This window comes from Larus michahellis, chromosome 3 (genome assembly GCF_964199755.1).
Source record: "Larus michahellis chromosome 3, bLarMic1.1, whole genome shotgun sequence".
NCBI classification, from domain to species: Eukaryota; Metazoa; Chordata; class Aves; order Charadriiformes; family Laridae; genus Larus; species Larus michahellis.
In genome coordinates, this window is record NC_133898.1 from 91,286,508 (window position 1) to 91,301,199 (window position 14,692).

Here is a 14,692-nt window from a genome sequence, read left to right on the forward strand (position 1 = left end):
TCTTTGGGAAAAGCAAGAATTGTGCATATATTTATTTGTAAGTAAACAAGAACAAACTTTGCAGCTGCTGATTGAATTCATATTCCTGGAATCAAGCTGTAAACAACTGCTTTTATTTTTGTTTTAGAGGGTGGACGAGGTTTGGTAGCTTTCCATTGGTCTAAAAGAAGGAACATCTGTTGTGGCCATAAAAAACTTGATGATCAAGTTTACCACATCCCACATTAGCAACATTAGGCATTTAGGTTGAAATCCAGATCAGACTGAACTCGGTGAAAGTTTCACTGTTAAGCTCAGGCTGGCCTGGATTTTCAGCCAACATCCAAAGTTTTTAAAACAATAGCACAATGAGTATTAGAAACAAAAGTAGGCTGTTGCTGTGTGTAGGAACTATACACGGACTTGCTTAAAATAACATTCCAGTCTGGTTTACAAAGAGCTTGATATTATGAAGTACTTATCAAGGTATAGAATACTATGAAAGTAGATTGTATGTTTAAAAAGAAAGTGTGATAAGGGCTTCTTTGGTCAGATCACAATATCAATATTACCATAGGGCAGAAGAATTTTAAAAACCTTAGGAAGAGAAATGGCTTAAGTCACTGAAGCATGTTGTCCTATTTAACCACTAATGGATCAATGATGCCATTACATCTTACACATTTCTTATCAAGGGAAAGGAAACGCAGGATAAATGGATTCAGAAAAGCAAAGCCTTCTCCCTGTAGACATATCACTCCCACCACTTAAGACTTAATCATAGTGTGGTCAAAATTTCCTTGTCCAGTGCAGACTGAGTCAGAAAATATGAGCTTAATGTGCCCCTCAGTTTTGGTTACATCGTGTACAAAATTTGGAATTAAATCTGAAATTCCTCACACGGCATGTTTATTCCTCAGAACCTTTTTCATCTCCCTTTCCCAGTCACCTGTGTATTCACTATTTGACTTGGTGGTTAGGACCTCACCGTTTGCCCCAATGCTGTGAACCCGGACCCAAAAGGGCAAGGTAGAAGCTGTGCTTAGCGCTCAGATGCATGCACTGAGAAGGCAGCTGTGGCTGTTTGAGACGCCACGGCCCCCAGCTCTTTGTACCTGCCAAAGACGCCTGCCCCAGCTGTGGTGGCAGAATGAGACACAAGCGTCTCTGAGCTGTTTCAGTGTAAAGTCCAAGAGCTTATCTCAAGCTGCTCCCAGTTCCCTTTGCATTTTATGCTCTAAAACACTGGATTTTATCCTGAAGCAGCTTAGAATTATCTGTGTTTTCAGTCTGCTGACTTGGTTGTGTGGGTGGTATCCTCTGGGAGAAAGGCAGTAATATTTTAAATGAACACGGTTATTTTCAAAACAGTCACTTTCACGCACCATTAGCCACAGAGGCTGGTATAAGCTTTGCTGGCCTTAGACTGGTTTAACAAAACAGTGCACTTGTATCTGCCACAGATTTTCATTTGCACTCTGAAAACTGCAAGAATGCAGCGAGGGCTTAGTTGTATTCTATATTTTTGCTGATCTGGGATGTGATTTTTTAACACGAAACATTTGTTAACCTCAAGAAAAGTTCAAAAATTGCCTAAGTATTGCCAATTAGGGCAGGCAGCTGTTTAAAAGACAAGGCTAGATAAACTCTCATTTCTTTCTTTGGTTTGGCTGTCTGATGAGTCACATAAAACTGGTCAGCTGTTATGGGGCTCCTTGAAGTTTGCACAGCAGAACGTAAACAGCGAATTAAATCTCTGGTGTTACTGATATCCAATACTCTTAACACACAACACCTACTGACTGCTTGCTCTCTGTTCTATATTCAAACTTCTTTAGCTTTGTGGAAAGTGTCAAGTAAGAGAGATCTTACCCTGGAGAAAAATGGCTTGAACCCCTCCCACTCCTCTAACAAAAAAATCTTGTCTCAGCTATGGCCTTTTATTTCTTACACCGTTAAATTTACATATATATTTTAACCTATAATATGGTCAGGTATTTCACATTATAGTATAGGTCAAATGTTACGGTTGTATCATTTCTGTAGTAGCAGCATCATTACCCTTACAATGGTGAACCAGCTTGAAAAGATTTGTGATGAAAACAGCCTGATCACAGAGAGACTCATCAAGACAGCTGATGCTAAACCAGCTCCATTACTGATGCTACAAGCCTTTATTTGTTATATTAGGAGCTTTGTTGTTTGATTGTGTCTTAGATATCCAGTTCTTTTTTCCCTCAAAAAGGCAGATTTTGCTTATTTAAAGTCTGGTAAATTCAGCGATTCATTTCTTAGCATGACTTACTAACTGGGCTATAAATACAAACAGAAGGGAAGGAAAAAAGGTGATGATAGGATGCAAATCTTAGGTCTTGCTGCCAAATCCTACTGGAACGAGCTACCTCACCCTCAGGAAGGACAGGAGCACATCAGCCCATCAGCTGCACGTCAGCAGTTCCTGCTGGCGTTCCTGGTGTGCATTCGCTGGCTGACTCACACACCACCTGTGTGTTGTGGACAGCACAGAAAACAACCACACAGAAAACAGGCAGGGGTGTAATGGTCAGAAACTGCGGGCACTTTGCTCATCGCCATTAACTTCCTCCCACGATCTGCAAAAGAGACAATTAATCCATCTCTGTATTCATGAGACCAAGTGTTTTCCCTGTTAAATCTTTACACAGCTAAAGAGACAGTAAATCACTGTTCCACAAACCTCCACACATTTAATTTGTGCTCTCCTCTGTCTATTTTAAAAATGGCTGATAATATTTTCAGTACTTACGACAGTGCAAATGAGTATGAAAAATTAAATCTAGCCTGTGCTAAACTTTGAAGAGTGATACTAACATATATATGCCACTAGTTATTTAAAGTACTAACATATATACGACACCAGTTACACCAGTTATTTAAAGTAACATCCTATGTTGTTAGAAATAAAGTTTAATTCTGCTATTGATCCAAACAGAACCACAGTCAGGCTCCAGCTCTTTTAGTCCCTTGGAGGAAAAAAGAATTTTGCAGCTCTTACAGATATTTATTTTTAATCTGTTGACCCTTTAAAGCATTACAGCTGTTTGTTCATCGACAGTATCTTTTTTGTGGGTTAAGCAGACAGAAGATGACCATTCAACTCAATCAATTCAATATTCACTTTTCTATTTTTTTAAATTTTCAATTCAAATATAGATGGAGATTTTTGTCTCATAAAAAAAATGTGAAAGCCTCTAGCTTCTTTCATATGAGTATACTCTTTGACAGATAGACAGCAAAAATGTGATATATTTACAATCCACAGAAATCTTAAATGGATTACTTCTTTAAAGCATCACAAATTACTATTAAGTACTTTGTTGTGGATTTAGTTGTACTGAGGAGCTATTGAGACAGCAAACCAGCAGCTTACTGTGTCTAATTGCAAATCTCTTTATCCCCAAAGCTTTTTTGTTATTAATTTTTTAAATCTGAAGTATCATACATTGCATAATCATAAATACACTTGTATTAAGTGTTGACATTTTCCATAATACCTTAGGAAATTACATTAAAAAGAGTCATTATTTTTACCCCTATTACTGAAAAGATTTGTACCAATCATGCAAATACAAACACAAGAAGCCTTGTGGGTGTTCATTAATAATTATTTGCTTAAGGTATTCATTTCAAAATAAATATTTGCAAAACTATACTTTATGTATTCACGGTGGGAGTATGCAAAGCAATAACATGCTGGTAATAGCTATTATAACACACAATGAATTTTTTTAGTGTGTATTTAATTTATGTGATATCACAAACTTAAATAAACACTTACAGAATATGTTTGCACTCACCACATACTCTCCTGGGCTTACTGCTGATAAGAAGACGTTTACGGGGATAGTGAATTTGTAGGTTTGTTCAAATTTATATCAGTTTTCTGGAAAAAAACAAGCAGATACGTGAAAAAGGAAAAAATATATTTGTCTACAGGGCTATTAAAAAGAATCATATTTCTAGTTTGCATTAGTATAAACTTTGCTGACTTTGTGCATATGAATAACTCATGAGAGTGCAACTGGATTTTTTTCAGGTCAATGTCACACACGTGCAGAACTTTACCAGAGTTTTTGTGTCATTTGAACATGTGCAGTCATACACATCACTGTGAAATGAAACAAGTATGTTTTTATATGTTTAAAATCCAAGGAAACTAGAACATCCAGTATATCCAGAGACCTGTAAAAAAGTGCTGGAAATTGCAAATAGTTGTGGTCAAACTGTATTACTGAACAAAGTAGTCCAATGCATTTTGGTTTCAGCTAATGGTTAAAATGATTTCGAGGTGAAGTCACACATTGCCCAATGACATCTGGCAAATTTAGGCAATGTGTTCTAGTTGTTTCTGGTCCAAGAATCTTTAATTACCCCAGCCTGCTTATCGTTGCCTGGAGTGAAGCTCTTTCTTTTGGTTTTAAGCACATCACAGAGACCCTCAGTTGCAGTTTGTTCAGGTACTTCATAACCTTAACACCTTTTCATAGTTTATTATAAATCTCACTGGTCTGTGCATTTATACTTTATAGAGCCCTGACTCTCCTTCAAGTGTCCCAAATCTTTTCATGAAACAGGAGACAGAGGTGGCTCACCGTTAACAGGTGGAAGATGGGTATGCCTGAAACAGCATCCAGATGGTAGCAAGATGCTCAGGACCAGTTCCTGTAATTAATAAGTCCATCTCCTACATTCTCATGCACAATGTTCATGCACCAGCAGGTATTTGTGTGCTCTGTAGTATGCTTTGTGTATGTTTTGTATCACATGCGTGTGACGTCCCCTCTGCTTATCAGTGCTGCTCACTGTATCACATACCCCAAAGGCACCTGTTAGGACTGGTGTGTGATGGCAGTGAGGCATCCCCTATTCACCCATGTTGAGAGGTGCCTTTTCAGATACCTACCTGTGGATAACTTGAACATCATCACTTCAAATCAAGCGCACTATTAAAAAAAATAATTCATTCTTGCAGTGCGTGGGTAATCCATCCTGAACAGGCACAAGGGAGGGTACTGTGGAAGGAAGTTAGAGACATGGACATGAAATATTCTTTATTTTGCATGCTCGCCACTGGAAAACAAGGGAAGCAAATTTAACTGTAGCCTGAAAAGACCCACTAGACACCCATCTGGGACTGATTGCTTGCCTAAGTTTTCAACAAGGCTGCTGAAGAAGCAGAAAGTAGACAGACAGCAGCACCTCTTTGCTGAAAGCAGCGTTGCCCAGGATTCACCATCAGCAAAAACCAGCGGCCCTTCTTGTTGCATTCCCTCCCCACCCAGTTATAATCACCTCTAGGATGTAACTCCAAGACCTGCACTCAGTTGCCAAAAACATTATTTGATTGACTGGGCTCTTGTGATCAGTACTCTCAGTATGTATAACAGCTAGGTACAGCAAAAGGGTATTAAAAATATATGTTAAACTGCAGGATACCATAGGGAATCTGGAAACTTCTAAGTGTCAACAGATGGCACAGAGTGACCTACTTTAGAATAAATAAATAAATAAACAAACAAATAAATAAATAAATAAATAGGAGAGGCTAAAGTTGCTCTGGCAGGAGAGCCTGTGCTGGTACTGGGAAGCTGCGGCGTCTACGGAACGCAGGGGACTGACAATGGGGTGTCTCGAGGCTGCCAGCTGACTTCGCAGCCCAGGCATCATTAGTATGTCTTGGCTGTTCTGTAGCCTACTCAGTATGTGCTGGTAATATTAATCTGGGTTCCCTAGCAGCAGGTGCCTCTATCATAAGACTCTCTAGCATGATTGCTTTGCAGATTGGCAGAAACTCCAAGGATTGAGTGAGTCGAAAGAGCAAAATTAAATTTCCAACTCTAGCAATGTCAGGCTGGGTATTGATTCTACAGTATCACTTTTTACTTTTAATAGATGCTTAAGAAAAAATGACTTCATTCTCCAAAGAAAAAATTATAGTCCAGTACTTTCAGCAAGCACCACAGGCATAAAAGCAATTATCAGATTTTTCCACTCTCTTCTTATAGTTGCTTTAAGGTATACACTATCTATTAGTACTAGTGCTAATTTCAATAGGAAAGTCCCCATATTTTGTTATTCCTATAACATCAAGTGACCTCACTCTCCTCACCAGCTGTTTTTGTAAATTCCACCTATTTTCACTACCGTATCTGGCCTTTTTGAGAACTTTCCTTAAACAAAGGGCAAATAAATCCTTCCAAAAGTATAAAAGGAAAATTAAACTTCAAAAAATTTAATACTGTGAGACACAATGTACAGACAGGTCAGGTACTTTACTGAGCTCTGCTTGTTGAGTAATATGGTTGTGAAACTCACAGTACTAGCATGTATTCACTTGATTTTACGGACAGCTAGTGCAAAACTACTATTTGCCACCTGGTGAGCAGAATGAGTTATCTTAAGCCCGCTGAGCATCCTGTTTGTAGAACAACATAACAAATTAATTATCCAGCATGGATCATTTAGTTTTTCTCATCTGTTCAAATTTTTACAATTTAAAACGATATAAACATTCAGTTCAGTTATGAGTACAGTGTATATGCTTGGCTGTGTATGTGTAGCATAAGGACATGCTTTCCCACCAATCTGGGGCAGGCCCCCTCAAGGGACGGTATGCTAAATATCCATTTAGTTTTAGATGACAGTTGCACAATTAAAACACTTTACACAAGATCCATCATGATTTTTAATCCCTCATACTCATTCTTAAGCATTTTATACCTTTCAGACCTTTTAACACAACATGCAGAAGAAAAGGACAGATTGAAGCCAAAGCTTTCCCAAACTGCTAGCATTACGGAGCTATATTTAAACTCTCTGACAAGGAGAATCCTGTATGACAGGAAGAGGTTAAAGGCACCCATTCATCCAAGCCTCTGCCAGGCTCCATTTCAGATGATCAGAATTGGCCCTGAGCAGGAGGATGGACCGGAGGACTCCTGAGGTCCTTTCCAGCCTGAATTACCTTATGGTTGGCTGTTGGGAACTACTGTTTGCATTAGACTTTAATATGGTGAGCCTTAGCAAAGTGATTTTTCTGGAATGTCAGACAGTCTCCAGACCTCCAAACAGTGCGGACTGGGATCAGCAGATAGACCTGCAGCTCTCCCCGTGGCTCTGGTATTCAGCTTACACAAAGAACAATTCAGATATCCCAATTAGGAAACACATGCCTGCCTCAAAGGAGAAGAAGAAATTATTTCCTTGAGTAACTCATAGACATCCTCAAAATATACGTCTCCTTTCCTACAACAGCTGTGACATCTCTTTCTGCTCCTTCACAGATCATTGGCTATGGCCGCTGGAGTCCCCAGGGAGCCGCCGTGGCACTGCAGCCATGTCGGGCTGTGCACAGGCCTTTCCATCAGGTGGATGGACTCCTCGCTGCCCACCCACTGTAGCAGCACTGATGCCACCTCCTTGGCTGGGGAGGGATAAACACCATGTAGACTTCACAAATAGGTGGCCTGCAGCACACAACATGTTTCTTCCCACCCTGAAAGACTGCATGAACGGTCCTTTACGTGAGAGTGTACCACATTGAGGTGATGTCAGGGGAACAACACACCTTTCTGACAGGGCAGGTCTTGCCCTAGTCCATGGGGTGACCCCTACCTGTCATATTTGTCTCCTTCGTGCCCTTGGTGGGATGCAAACTGTAGATGGATGTCAATGAAAATTATGAAGGTATATGTGCAGTTTATGGAAAAATTATTAGTAACTTCATGGTTAACATGCAAACACAGATCTTTGTTAAGGCCCTGAGCATGAAGACACGTTCAGAGTGTGCTTAGATTTGTTATGAATTGTCATGTCAGTAAGCCCACTCACTAGTAGAAAAAATAAGCATGGGTGAAGGTGTCCAGTCAGGCCTTAGACCTTACGGTGACGTTTTCTGAGACTGATTGCATATGGTGTGCATCTCTGCACTTGCTTTCTTTCCCAAATGCTTCTCCCAGCACTTCAAATGCTGTCTCCAGGGCACTGCAGAAGCCCCGCTGTCTGGACAGGAGACCCACGCTCACTTAAGTGGCCGGGGCCGGAGACCCATCTGGACATGGGGTAGAGGTCCCAGGGTGAGAGGCACTTTATCTCATTCAGTATTATATGGGATTAAATCATTAATGAAGCTTTATTTAGCTTCATGGCCAAGACAGCCCTAAGTTTTCCTTTGTTACATATCTCCTTTGCTTTTATCTCCCTCAGATTCTCTGCTCATACAGGAATAGTCAGTTTGCATGCAGGATGTGAAAAAGGTCTTATGAAATTACTTTGAACAAAGGCCTGGATTCACAAAGATACGTCAGTACCTAATTTATTCTGAGGAGATTGTAGGGGTAATACAGTCTCTTAAATGTTTTCTTATATTTATTCCGCTGATGATATCACTCGACTCACAGGAATACTTTTTATCCCTCACATGACTAATTTTGTAGCACATCCAGAGTTGTCAGACTGAAGAAATTTGAATACAAAGAAACTATTGGTAAATATGAAAAATGGTGTTGTGTGGTACGTAGCTATGAGGCCAAGCCGCTTTAAAAACTTCAATAGATTTCAAAATGGAAAGCCATAAATATGAACACTGTTCACAGAATTGACAAGATAACTCAAGGATGCACGTCTAAGATGTAATTTCTGCAATAAAAAATGCTGTTGTTTTCCTGAAGAAGTACTGTAATAATACTGTGTCTGTTTTGCCCATCGGAGTATAGATGACACTCTCACAGCCAGCCTCAGTTCCACTCCAGGTCACTTCCAAGATGTTGCAGGTCAACAAGGTGACCAAGGACAAAGTTACAGTCCAAGTCACTGAGGGAAAGGTCAAAAAATGTGGAAAAATCAGGATCCAGCTCCCAACAATGGTCCTGCAGTTCAGGAACAAAATGAAGACCTTCAGTGCTGAGACCTCCATCCCAATCTCCCCAGAGAAACACAGACATTCAAACTAAAGCATGATATACGGAAACATTAAGATATCCAGATTCACTCTTAAGCTCCAGCTCTCAGAGTTTCTGTCATGAAACTGGCTGTTGACTGGCATTTGAAGATGACTGACACCTATTTCAAATGGTTATGTTTCTCAGGAGTATAGAACATAACAGATTGTAAAATTGAGATGTAATAACCTTATGATAACCCATTTGCTGTCTTGAAATTAATACAATGAAGAATCTCACTAATATTTGGTGTTTCAGTTGAAGGGGATGGCCTCTTCTCAGAACTCTAAATTTGGGCTTACACTTAAGTCTTTCCACTGGCAAGAGAAAATTTGGCCTGACACAGTGATGCAACAAGAACTCCATTAAATCAGAACGACTGTTCATGTGAGGAAGCAGAGTACAAGGAGGTCCTCAATTCCCATTTTTCTGGATCCAGGTGATGTTTAAGTGCCTATGACATTGAAGCGGTGTCACAAGTGCATCCAGAACAGAGCTGAGGCTAAACTGTCAAGTCTTGCAAAACCTGTCAAAAGTTTTGCCAATTCCAAAAAAATATTTAACTCGGCAAAAGGTCAGGTTGACTAAGCGTGAAACATGATCCATGCTCTGAACTTCAATTAGCTTGTCCAGGTTAGGTGAACAGCCAGGCTAGTTTCACAGGGTATTGTTGAAACGCTTGTGTTAAGCACAGTGAAAGGTGAGGCACAGGTAAACCAGACACAGTATCCATCTGGCATCTCGTACAGAAACTCCATTTAAAAAGTCAAAATCAACTAAAAAGTGTATTTATGCATATAAAGTCATATTTTGCTGTAATGAAACCTTGCATGAACACATCACTTTTACATATTGATGAATAATGTCTTCGTTATATTCCAACTGTATTTTGAAAGTATGTTACATTAGAAGTCAAACCTCTCTACATCGGGAAAGAATTTGTCCCAATAACAAATTTTCTACTTAATCTCACCTTGTTTTTGACCAACTGGATAATTATTTTGGGGGAAAATAAGGAATACTGGACTCTTCTTCAGTTAGAAGTATTCAGGACATTTTGATAAACTGGAATATTTTTGTTTTATTCTGTGTGAAGGAGGATTTTCAGGTGTGATAAAGTATGGCTTTTAACTGAAATGTGTTGATCAAGATGGTGTTGGTTATACAGTACAGGCACAGTCCAAGAAAACAATTTGATTAGTTCTAACTTCATATAGACTGAGATGGTATGTTAAAAATAACAATTAGGATTTCAACAACGAGGATGCTTTTAATAAAAAAGGGACTTTGAAAGGGCTTGTTCTTTTTTCTTCAATATTTGTGCCAATTGAGTCGTGGTTTCCTGTATGCCGTATAGGTTGCCTGTACATTCATGCAGCAGCTAATCTTTTTTAAAACGAATTTGTCACTTAATGGGCATCTAGTCTATGGAACGTACTGCTGCAAAATATCACCAAAGCTAAAATCCAGCAGGACTGAAAAGTATTGCAATTTATTTATATTTATGAATACCCTAATTAACCAACTTTATTGCAAATATTTAAAAAAATAAGAGTTTGAAGGAAAGCTGGAAAAGCATTAGATTTTATACCACTCTCTAAGAGTGTAGAGGAGATTTCTCTAAATGACCTGATGCCTATCTCCTTTAGGCCGTGACTAGGTTAGTACTGACAATGACAGGCACCAGCCCAGATAAACTAGTGAAATTCTGAGAAACAGAATTATTTGTAATCTCCTCCAAACCTGTAAAAATAGTTGCCAGAAATGAACATGCCCCTTTCTGTTTACTGACTGTTACGTTGAGGCTGAGATTAGACATAGGTGTCTGACTTTTAGGCCCTTGATTTATGGCATATTCTACACTGCGTATCCTATGATAAAAAACACAGGATAGAGAGCAACAACGTACAATTTTACTCCTAGTTATTGCAATTTCCTCCAAGGTTCATAAGTTCACAGTAGGAAATACGTTCTTCTATATTTTTAAAACCCCAGGGACACAGTAATTAATATGTCATAAGTTTGTGTTTTACAAAATACACTGTCTGCCCAAAGTTCACCGGATGTTTTCTTTTGGAAATGGAGACTTCTTGCCTAATCCATTTTGTCTTAATCTTCCAGCTGCCTTTTTGGTAAAAAGTGAGCTGAAGAAAACCAAAACATTAACTTTTTTGGTTTTCTTCTTTCTTGTTTACTAACTTGTCAGTGTTCTAATGCTACAGTTCAACAATAATTCAACAATATTTTAACCTAATGAATTAATGCCTGATGTTCACTTAAAATAAATGTATTACACTGAGCCACAAATACAGATTGTGAGACACTGCTGGCTGGGTTTTCCATCTGCAGAGCCTTTCCCCAGGAGTGCCTGATGACATCCCGTAGATAATTCAGACTCACCGGGGTCTCACAAAGCCTCTGCCTAACGCGGGTATTAGCAGCAGCGGGTATTAGCAGCGGACATTGGCTCAATGAAGCAGCAGAGTAAAGCAGATGATAGGGAATTTTTAAGGGGGGCGGGGGGTGCGTCTGCATGTGAACGAATGAAAATTAAATACGGGGAAGGATTGATTTAATCTGTTTATATAACTCGCTTAAAATTAACTCGCAATTAGGCCCTCACCAGGAATTACTCCGTGATTGTACCCTCCAGCTAACCTAATCCAAGCCTGGGTTCTGGGCAAGGCTGTAGTGTAAAGAGAAGTGATGGGCTGCTGCTCCCAAAACGGGTCCTTTTGGGGCCACCCCTGCGAAATGCCGAAGCGAGCCACTAGAGGGAACTCAGCCTGTTCCCTGCCAGGCCTTGGCACTGGACTTTCCCTACTACTCACTTGGGCCTTTACTTTAAGCTATATGCATATGCACACTTAAAGCTATATGCATACGCTTTGAAGACACCTGCCACAGTAAATCCATCTGTTAAAGCAAATGTACCAGCATTCTTCCGTATCACACATGCACATGACATATTTCATCTTTTATATTAGTAGTAATGCAAGTTTTTTAACTTTTAACTTTTTCTCTCTTAATTCTTTTCTTTCCTCATCATTTCTTTGCCTACGTGGTGTCAGCGTTCTCTGGAAGTGAACCAGAAAGTGACTGAATGTGTTCCTGGTTACTAGTGGGTGTGTAGAACATGTTCCTTGTATTTCTGGCAAGAGACTTGGGAGTAGGAAATTAAGGAAGGGTGGAGACTTGCTAGAGGTCCTTACAAGGTGAGGTCGGGGCGGGGGGGGGGGGTCTGGCTGTAACTGAGGAAGACAATATGGAGAAAGGTTTCTAAGTGGGCGAAGAGCTTCTTCCTTTGGTCATCATGTATCTTCTTTCTGCTCCTTCACCTCCTCGGTATCTTAAGTCTGCCCAGAGGGAAAGCACCGTCCCTAGGGCTCAGCCCACAAAACCATCTCAGAAATGCTAAAAGTAAGCAAAGCTCTTCCTAAGAAAATTGTGACTAAGCTGACATTTGGATCAGGACTGCAAGGCCGGATCAAGTTTACTCTTACCCTCACCCCCACATCTTCACATTGCGTCCCTGCAGTATTTGAAAAGTAGGGCACGTTTGTGTTAAAAATGATATAAAAATGCAACAGTTTGGAAGAGTGCAGGTAATCAGTCATAACAGTAATACAGGTTAAGTCTTCAGGGTTGCCACAGGGGGAAGGAATAAAAACAGGCTGTTTTGCCTGTACGGAAGCTTCTGTTTCCTCTCAGGGATATTTAGGTGTGGAGGTTGCCCTCTTACTGGGTGCTACTTCTGGGGCAGTGAAGGGAAACCCCCTTTTTGTTGGAAGGCTGCCATCTCGGAATGCTCTGAAATACGCTGACATTGCCATCATATCTGGCACATTTCACAAGATTAGAGAGGATGGTGACTACGTGATCCAGATGGGGGGGTCACCAGAACTGGGGGTTCTTGCATGATCCCTCTCTTCACCCCAACGCTTCCTAAAGGCAGAAATTTCAATGAATACATTACCTGTTCATTCTTGTGTACCCAGCTATGGCTCTCCAGAGCTTCGAGAGTTATCCCAAACAGCATGGTAGTCAGAAAAATAAATGAAAAATAAAAGAAATAGAAATTCATTATTGAAAAATTAACAGTGAAAATGAAAAGTCTTGAAAATAGGAGTTTAATTCTGCACAGGCATAGTTAGTTGATCACAGTTACCTGTGTGGATAAAGTAATGGCACCTGTGTTGCCATTGTCTCTTTATGGAAGTTAACTTACGTGTCGCAAGAAGTCATACGGCTGCTGTTGATTTCGATTTATTAAAAATTTGAAATTCTACCCTTGGCCAAAATAGGACAAAACTCTGCAGGTTCCGTGTTAAAGCCTTTGGGATATTTGTTTTCATTTATGCAGAGAAAGTGTAGTTTCAGCACACGAGTTCAAAGGACATTGGAAATAATTTTGAAATTAAACAAATGCATGTAGATGGACATGTGGTAGAAGAGCAGTATAATAATAAGACATTATGAGAGAACAATTTCCTTCAGTGAGGGAAGAAGGTCTATAATTTGGCATAAATGAGGACTATGGATGGGGACTGTGGGGGAAGGCCAAAGAAATAGGTGACACAGGTCAGGACGAATATAGCAAAGGGATGGGGGCACTGGAAGCAGCAATTTTAGGGCCTGCGGTATGGAGAGTAAATGGGCTGACACTTTTCTCTCACCCATGTCTGGCTTTTAGATGCATCCATCTCCCCTGCCCTGTGTTTATATTGGGGTCTCTCTTGAAAGGGTCTAAACCTTTCCCCTTGGAAGTCAGTTATGATAGCCATCTTGGGGACTAAAAGATTATTTTGCCAACATATGACAGAAGATGTAGATACATATTAAAGCAAACAGAATCTTATCTGTGATCTACTTCATGGGAAGGTGGATGGGTAATTAACTAAACTGCCATATGTAAATTTAGGGAACCTTTCCCAGAAAAGGGAAGTCCCATATCACTAAATTGGTGAAGGAAACTGAGAACTGAAGAAAGGAAAATGATACAAATGGTACAGAGCATCACCCTGCAGATATGAACAGACCTTGCAGGCTTTGGGATCTGCAGATGCTGAAGAGCATGAACAGTATGCTTGGTGCGTATGTGGCCTGTATACTACTTTTTTCTTTTCATCCTAAAATATGACTCAGTGCTTTGGGGAAGGCACTTACAAACTCTGCCATGGTACCTGAGGGAAAGCAGGCCTTGTAGGTACTGAACCAATCTGGTACCTGGTAATTAATTAAAAAAAGGAATATAAACCACAAGACCCTCTCAAAGGAGTGGTACAAACTCTTACCTTAAATCTCCTAGGACACAACCAGATTGGAAATGTATAGTAACCCCTGAACTATCCCTGAACATGCAGAGAGGCACAGTCCTACAAGCAGAACGCTGAGGAGTTTTGGACACATGAAGCAAGCAGGCTGTACTTGTGACAGGCTCTCAAACAGCAGACCTGGCCTGGCAAATTAGATAAAAAGCCTCAGTTCACGAGTCTCAGAGCTGCAGACTGCATTTTTGTCTTCCTGGCATCTCCCCCTGCCAGCAACCAGCCCAGGTCAGACCTCTCAGACTTCTGATCTCTGAGGAAACAATCCTTAAACGCTAATTGTTTGGGTTTTTTGAATTGTGTTTGGCAGATGAATTCTGTGGTATCTGAGTGGACCAGCTCATCAGAGTCATTTCTAGTCCTCCAGGATATCAAATGGGGCACGCTATGGTTATTGAGGCTGTGCTA

General features: G+C 40.2%; 1 protein-coding gene across 4 annotated transcripts in view; it reads right to left on the reverse strand.

The window, feature by feature from the left end:
- Positions 1-14,692, reverse strand: part of PNRC1 (proline rich nuclear receptor coactivator 1) — a 22,466-nt gene continuing 7,774 nt past the window's right edge. For 2 of the 4 annotated variants that reach the window (XR_012586294.1, XR_012586293.1), the window contains exons 3-6: positions 12,934-12,971; positions 4,922-5,030; positions 3,816-3,901; positions 1-2,591 (exon numbers count right to left, since the gene is read on the reverse strand). Coding sequence is in view for 2 of the 4 variants with exons in the window: in XM_074581176.1 (XP_074437277.1) it covers positions 8,642-8,885; positions 12,934-12,971 (282 nt within the window). In the remaining 2 variants the exon portion in view is untranslated. Of the gene's footprint in view, positions 2,592-3,815; positions 3,902-4,921; positions 5,031-8,133; positions 8,886-12,933; positions 12,972-14,692 lie in introns of those variants that run through there. The other 2 variants (XM_074581176.1, XM_074581174.1) reach the window with 2 other exon arrangements.